Genomic DNA, 7,839 nt, shown 5'->3' with positions numbered 1-7,839 from the left:
CACGGTAACCTCCGTCTCCAAGGGTAAAGTGATTCTTGTGCCTCAGCCTCCCAAGTAGCTGGGACTACAGGCATGCACCACCAAGCCCGGCTAATTTTTGTATTTTTTGTAGAGCTGGAGTTTCGCCATGTTGGCCAGGCTGGTCTCGAACTCCTGGCTTCAAGTGATCCTCCCACCTTGGCCTTCCAAAGTGCTGGGATTACAGGCATGGGCCACCAAGCCTGGCAAAGATCCCAATTTTTAAAAATCAGCCAAAGATTTAAACAAAGATTTCACCAAAGAAAAGATGGCAGATAAATAATTTTTTTAAATGTTCAATATAATTAGTCATTAGAGAAATGCAAATTAAAACTGTGATGACATACTATTACATGCTTTTTATAATAGAATCGCTAAAACAAAATGGAAAAAACAACTCTACCAAGTGTTGTAGAGGATTAGGAGCAGCTAGAACATTCATACATTGTATGAATGTAAGATGGTACAGCCACTTTGGAAAACAGTTTGGTGATTTCTTATCCAGTTCAACATACACCTGCCATGTGACGCAGTGATCCCACTCCTGTTTACCAAGAGAAATGGAAACATATATCTTCCAAAGACTTATATGTGCACGTGTCTAGGAACTATATTCATAATAGCCTAAAACTGAAAACAACTTAAAAGTCCACTAACTAGCAAATGGATTTTCAAACTGGTTAAACAAACTGGAATTTCAACGCACAGCTACTCAACAATAAGAAAGGAACAAACTTCCAATATATGCAAAAACATGGATGCATCTTCTGGATGCAAAATATGACATTCTGGAAGAGGCAAAACTGCAGGGATAGAAGTTAGATCAGTGGTTACCAGGGGCCGGGAGGGAGTCATTTTTCTATAAACGGACACAAGGGAATATGTAAGGATGATGGAAGTGTTCTATATATTTCTATTCCGGTGGTGATTACATTGCTGTGTATGTTTGTTAGGGCTCATCAAACTGTAGACTTATGAAATTTATTGTATATAAATTATACCTCAATAAATCTGACTTTAAAATGATAATAAGGACAAGAGTTAGCATTATGCCTGCGGGAATGAAGTGACTTGTTGCATGCTGGTTCCCGCAGTTGTCTGGATTTCCCCCTCCCTTCTTCCTGCCCCACCACAGAAGAATGGCAGTCCTCCTGCACTTTCTGGTGAGACTCAGGTGATGGGACAAGCACTAAGCTAGAGACCACTCAGGAGGGTGGGAGGTCTAGGTACTAGTTCCAGTTCAGCTTCTGATGTTAACTGGGGCAAGTCACTGAGTCACCCTCAACCTCACTGCAAAATGAGGATTTTTCACTTCCTTCCAGGCCTATGAGTCTAACTTGTAGTCTGAAAAGGAATGAAGGCTATCCAACACGTTGTGTTTCCACACCGTGAAGGTCTGGGGAAAGGACAGGGCCCTAAACCCTCCCATTCTTCGGTGACCCCTTTTTCTACCTTCAGGTACTCTAGTGGGCCCTCTGGCCCTCACAAGCCTTAATCCTCAGGAGTTCAACAAGAGAAGCAAGTGGTTCATCATCATACCATAAGGCCACACCCTGTGATTCGTATAAATGAGGCCAGTAGACAGTAGCTTCCAAAACTTTTTCAGTATCATAAGCGTTCTGTTGTGTTAGGAGGCATGGGCATATCCCATTTACAAATGTTTAAGAGCAACACAGGATCCCCACACAAAACAGCAGCCTCCACCTAGCCTCCAGTATCAGACCCACGGGAGCTCCACTCTTCAACCTCCAGGAAGACACCCTACAAGACATGCTACACACCTCTGCAAACACAGTGTTCTGGACTCAGTTTCTGGTCCTGAATATCAGAGCTGAAATTTCCATTCCACCGCTTACTAGTTGTGTGACCTTGAGTCAGATATTTAACCTCTCTAAACCGCAATTTCTCCTTCAGAAAAAAAAGGGATAATAATAGTCCCCATCTCCCAGGGCTATTGGGTTGATTAAATAAATCACTATGCATCCAGTTTTTAGAACAGTGTAGCAAGCACTTAGTGTTCGTTATTATGATTTAATTTAACTTAATTTGAAAACTGTCATTTCTTGTAAGTCTTGGCAAATGTAGAGGTTTCTTTATTAATGTTCAGTGTCAAAAGATGAGCTATCTTGGGGTGAAGAGAAAGGTTGCTTGTGTTGAACCCAAACTAGACTCAGACTTGAAGCTGCTACTCGGTTTTTTCTCACCAGAGGTAGGTGGGGATGGGGAATTTGCAGGTTGATTTTGAATCCAAGACTTCTCCAACAATGCTGTACTTATCAAAAGTAGACTTAGGAGTATGAGAAGACAGGGAGGGTCATCCAAATAAAACAGAAGCGCTCCAGTATGCCTGCACAGTGGCCACGATACCTTCAAAGTACTATATATGAACCAATTTCTGTTGAGGAAACAAGGTACAAAGAAACTCCCATATGGATACTAGCAGGATTTGCTGGTGTCTGGGGAAAATTATAAATCAGCTGGTTGCTGCTCACATCAGAGCCAAGCAGGGCACATTCAGTTTTTTAATCTGGACCAATTTTCCGGATCAAAAACTAGTCTTTCCAAGGGATGTAAATGCAGGAGGGAAATTTCCCCTGAAGTTTATGAAGTAGCCGTCATTTTAATCTGAGAAGTTTTCCAACCTGAAAGCCAGTGTCTGGATAAAATTATAAAGTAATAAAAATAAAACTCTTCTAGGTTGAACCTAAACACTTCTATCTCAAATTTTATGTAATTAATGCGCCAAAGTATTTAAGAGGTGGTGTTTCCACTATCAAAACCCTATCTATGCTTCAGATAAAACCAAAGAGGTCAGCATGGCATATACCTGATATGAATATCAGAATGAGACCCTGAATGAATCAGGTATAAAATCTTTTTAGGAGAAGAACTACAAAAAATAAGAAAGAAAATATGGTGACCCATATGAGCAGTTTTATACTACAGGTTTTTATAAAATACTTCTTAAAAATTCCCGTTAAATGGATTAAAATACATCCTTAAAAAAGCATTGCATACAATGTTCATGCTTTAAAACTATAGATATAACTACGCTTTGTTTAAAAATTGTGACAATTAATGGGTTATTTCATGTGAATAAATCTGCAAAATGCAATTGATCGTGATGTGGTTATCTTAAGGAGGAAAGTTAGAAAGAAACCCTTCACTGAAATCCTTGAAGGTGTGTGTATGTGTGCATGCAGGAAGAGAAACAGTTTAATGTGATATTACCTTGGACTGAAGCTATTATCTCCAAAATGAATTGAAGAGCTCATCAGTGGAATGGCTCATAATTTAAATATGGTGTAGATTATGATAACGACCTTAGATTTCAAGGGAGGTAACAAGTGCTGGTAAAAAGAGATACAGCGCAAAGACTGAGAGTGTTTCCAGAGCCGAAATGCAACAAGTCATATTTCCAGATAGAGAGTTCCAATGTGAAAATATTTAAGCATCCACATGGGATCCCGCTAAGACGATTTTCTTTGCCCTCTGATAAATTTTCCTAGCTTTGTCTCTTTCTTACAGAAACGTTTGTGAAGACAAACTGCACTTTCTGTGAGGTTTTGCAGACTGCATTCAAATAAAAGTTACATTGTTTTCCATTGTTCATAAGATATAATTAATCCCATAAGACAACCTCCCTTACAAAGTAAGCTAAGACAAAACAGATTTTTCAGAATTCTAAATATGGTCCCAGCAGAAAATAATAAAAATCGTTATTTGGGAAACAATGTTTAGAACTTCATTGTTTAGAATGTTCTACTTTGAATAATCTCACAACATAGGCCAAATCAAAGTAGACCAAAATAAACGAAGACTTTTTACCTATATGAAGCTAGAGGAAATACACGTTATGGTTTCAAGTTCTCCCCCAATCCTCAATCCCTTATAACAAGCTGCAACGCACATATCTTTGTTTAAATAGCAGAGCAAAGACAGGAGTTCAAAACACGGTAAAATTAACCCACTGGGTGCTTCCTTCTGAACAAACGGCCCCAGAGTGGAAGAGGATGCTAAGAGCAGAGTCCACATCCCTGCACAGTGCGTGGGCAGGACCGGAGATGGGCAGAGGGGGCTCCAGGCAGCCCTTAAGACACTTAACAGGAAATGGCTGAGCTCTGGACACTATGAATTCAGTAAGATGTTTGGAGACGCAGGAGGGGCCGGTTTGACTCCTCTGCACCGTTGCCATCCTCTGTAATTGAGACAGCACGATCGCTGTCCCAACTCTCAGCTCTCTGCGGTCAAACACAGTAGAGAGGTGGGGACCACCACCTCTACTGTGTCTGGAAAACTGATAATTCTTTTAACAAATAAATATCCCTAGGGCCGCCCGGGGGCGGGGGAGGGCGAGGTTCGCGTCTTTTCTCAGCTCCTGGCAGAGCTGAAGCGAGTTAAGCCGACGCTGGTCGGGAAGAAGGAGGCGGTGCGCTGCCGGCTCTGTGTCCTCGCCCGGGAGCCCAGCAGGGGCGCTCCGGGCGTGGTGGCTCCGGGCGGAGGAGCGCATTACCTGGTTTTCGGATGGCCGCTCGGAGCGACACCGCGCCGGGTCCGAGGCTGGAAGCCAGGAGCAGGAGCCGGAGCAAGACGCCTAGGATTAAATCCATTTTGCCGCCGGCGCCTGCAAAGTTTCACCAAGTCCCGGGCGCACAGGGAAAGGGCGTCTCCGGGGGCGCGTTGGGGACGCAGCCCCCGCGGATCCCCGGGCCAGCGCGAGGAGGTGGGGGGTTTCGGGGTCTGGGCCCGGAACCACCGGGCAGTTACAAGAGGCAGGACTGCAGCCGGGAGGTCGGCGTGCGGGAGTGAAGCCTGCTGCAAGCTGCAGGGCTTTTCGCGGGGGCGGGGGCGACGAAGGAGGCGGACGGGGAGGGAAGGGCTGGCCGCGGGAAGGAGGGAGGCTCGACCCGCCCGGGGATGAAATTACAATCGAGTGGAATTGAGAGGGGCAGTCCCTGAAACGTTCACTCCTCGCCCACCTCGGAAGCAGACAGACCGCCCCTCACCCTCTCTAGCGACCCCCAGCGTAGCCGTTCCTGGCTGGTGACCTAGATTGGGGGCCTGGGAGGGACCGACTTCAAGCACTGGAGACGCAAGGCAGGAGTTAGGCGACTACGGGTCGAGGACCCTCCGCGGTCCTCACCCTGAAATCTTGGGACGCCCCCCCACTCCACCCGGGCCCTCCTCCTGCCGCGCCCCTCTAGGTCGCCTCCACCCAGCCTGGTGACTTTTTCTAACACCTCAAAGGTTGCTATAGTTCGTCCAGAGCACTTGGAGGAGCGAGGGGTAGACGAGGGTCTGTGATTTGCAAGTGGAGTTGGGGGTGAGAGGAAGAGGGGCGGGGCCGGCCGGGTCTGAGGCGCTAAGAAGATAAATGGGATTTAAGGCGCGCAGATGGAGAGCTGAGGCCAGGCGGCTCAGACGCGGACGCCGGGTGGAGATTAAGGCCCGGAGCGGGGGAGTGGGAGCCCTTACCGGCAGATGAAGGCAACTTGAGACCCTCCTGGGGAGGAGATGAAACTCCAAGTTAAGCCTAGCTTCTCAGGGAGGGACGCGAGCTCGAGTCCTCCGGCGTACTGAGAAGAGCACCCGACGGCGCCCAGATGGGGCTGGGGCTGGGGGCCAGAGCGGGGTCCTGGCCTCTGATCCCGGGATCGGGCTTCCTGGGTTGTCTCCCTGAGAGGAGAAAGACTCTTTCTCTTCCGCTGAATTTGCTGCCCCAGGACTCAGTAAAATGTACCGTTTGCCAGATTTTGCGGTAGTGCCCGGAGAGGGGAAACCTTGGGACCCACGTCCCATTGCATACTGGCGTTCTGACCTCCAAACCAGCGAGAAGAGAAAACAGATACAATAAATAAACCAAGAGGGAATAAACTTAGAGGCAAATGCGGCCCTCTCCAGTTCCTGGGGAAAGATCAAAGGCCCTAGGAAGTGCCCCGCAGAGGAAATCTGCAGTCACCAGCGAGAGGACCGCGCCCGCCCCCGCCCCACCTTGCAGCGCTGCCAGGACTCGGTGAGCGTCCTGGTTCTTCACAGTTAGCCTATGTTTGGGAGCGCCGGAGGAAACAATGCTGACTGATATATTCTTCTCCCCTCCCCAGCCCCCCAAACACACACACAGGATTTCTACTCCTCTTTTAAGAATGAAATATCCCCTGGCTGGAGAGTTTGTAATGAGCTCAATCTTGTCAGTTAACAAAGCTGAGTATGTTCCCTTATGTGTTGGCATTTTCAAGTGTGCAACTGTCTGTTCCAAATGAATTCAAAGTCCCCTCCAACTTGAGTATTTGGAAGTCTTAGCTGTGACACCAGAGCTTGTCCTCTTACACAGAACTGGAGCAAAAGTTCAAACAGGACTATGCTCTTCACTTCCAAGGTGACCATAAAGCCGGTCGCTAAGCTAAGCAAAGTGACTGCCTCCGAAGCTGCTAGTTTCTAAGGTACCAAAATCATAGACCTTTTAGCATTACCAGGAGCCCTAAAGGTCATCTAGGCCCTGCCTCCTCTCCACACAGGATCTGCTTTCAGCATTGGTGGTGGGTGGCGCCACCTCCCTTTGAACTCCACCTGTGTCAGAGAGCTCCTCCAGCCTCCAGCGCCAGCTGGGAAGTTGTTGGAGGCCTTTCTTTAGGCAAAAGTGTTTTCTTATCTCAGACTTAATGTGGCACCCAGAACCAAGCGAGTGTTGCAATGCAGATGCCTCCCATGCAGGCTTTCCTACTTAAAAATGATTCTCTGTGATGCAGAAACTGGAAGTAATAATAATCATTGATATTATGCCTACCATTTATTTAACGTCTTCTATGTACCAAACCCTCTTTGAAGTGCATTTTATCCCAATAACAACCATACCAGGAAGATACTGTTATTACTATTCTCGCCTTTTACAGATGAGGAAGCTGAAGCAGGGAAAGATTAAGAAACTTGCCCAACGTCATGCAGCTCCCATGCAGTGGAGTCTGGTTCCAGCCTTCAGGCTTTTAAGAGGACAATGTGGAAAGTAAACACAGCAGTGGACCAAGAGGATCAGGAGATGTGAGTGTTTAATCCTAGGCTCTGCGTATAGTGTGCCTTGGTAAAAATGAATGGGCTGGATGAAACAATCAGTAAATTCCAGGTTTTGCTTTCTCTTTATTAGCTGATAAAACAGCACCATCTAATCTAAGCTACGTTTGATCCGAATGTGCCTTTTAAAAGACCTGTGCAAATTGTCCATTGCAAATTTCGCAAGCCTGGGCTTCAGCCTTCTTGCCGATGTCCTCCACATGTGCCCACACCACCTTGGCATCCCTGGCCCTGTGCCTCCCTTCCATTTTTTGCAGATGGCCATAAGTGACTTGGGAAACAGGCTTGGTTTCTTCAGAGGCCCCTCTTGTTTCTTCCTTGGGGGCATTACTTTAGATTATATTGTTGTACTTTACCTCTGAGGGCCTGCACACACTCTGGATTATCAGGCTATTGAGATAAGACCTTATTTCACAAAATCCGCTTCAAATCTAGGGCACATGTTGCATCAAACTTACTCGCTTCCTTTGCAGTTCAAATCGCATCCTCCAAGATTCCCTCTCCTTCCAGTTTGATAACCAACTATGGCATTTTTAAATGTGACTAAAGACAAATAGAACACTTGCCTTTCACTCTCTTCCTGCTTTCTGAGAGGAGGGAAACTAAAGAGGGGCCAAGAGGCTTTGAATGTTTCAAAAAAAAAAAAAAAATGTGTTCAAATTCACTGGAGGTCTAAACTCAATTAATAAGGTCACCAGCAGAAGAGTGACCTGCCTACTTTGCTCATTATCATGGAAGAGGAATCTGACCTTTCCT

The 7,839-nt window shown here is 46.3% G+C and overlaps 1 protein-coding gene across 1 annotated transcript in view; it reads right to left on the bottom strand.

Moving 5' to 3' along the window:
- The window catches only part of LOC105529472 (pikachurin-like), a 133,137-nt gene extending 128,162 nt beyond the window's left edge, over positions 1 to 4,975 (bottom strand). Inside the window, exon 1 of the mRNA XM_011966628.1 lies at positions 4,532 to 4,975. Coding sequence (XP_011822018.1) covers positions 4,532 to 4,628 — 97 coding nt within the window. The 5' untranslated portion in view covers positions 4,629 to 4,975. The remainder of the gene's footprint in view (positions 1 to 4,531) is intronic.
- Between the last annotated feature and the right edge of the window lie 2,864 nt (positions 4,976 to 7,839).

This window comes from Mandrillus leucophaeus, unplaced genomic scaffold (assembly GCF_000951045.1).
Source record: "Mandrillus leucophaeus isolate KB7577 unplaced genomic scaffold, Mleu.le_1.0 Scaffold119, whole genome shotgun sequence".
NCBI lineage: Eukaryota > Metazoa > Chordata > Mammalia > Primates > Cercopithecidae > Mandrillus > Mandrillus leucophaeus.
Note: the sequence above shows the minus strand (reverse complement) of the source record. Positions and strands in the feature narration are given on the sequence as shown.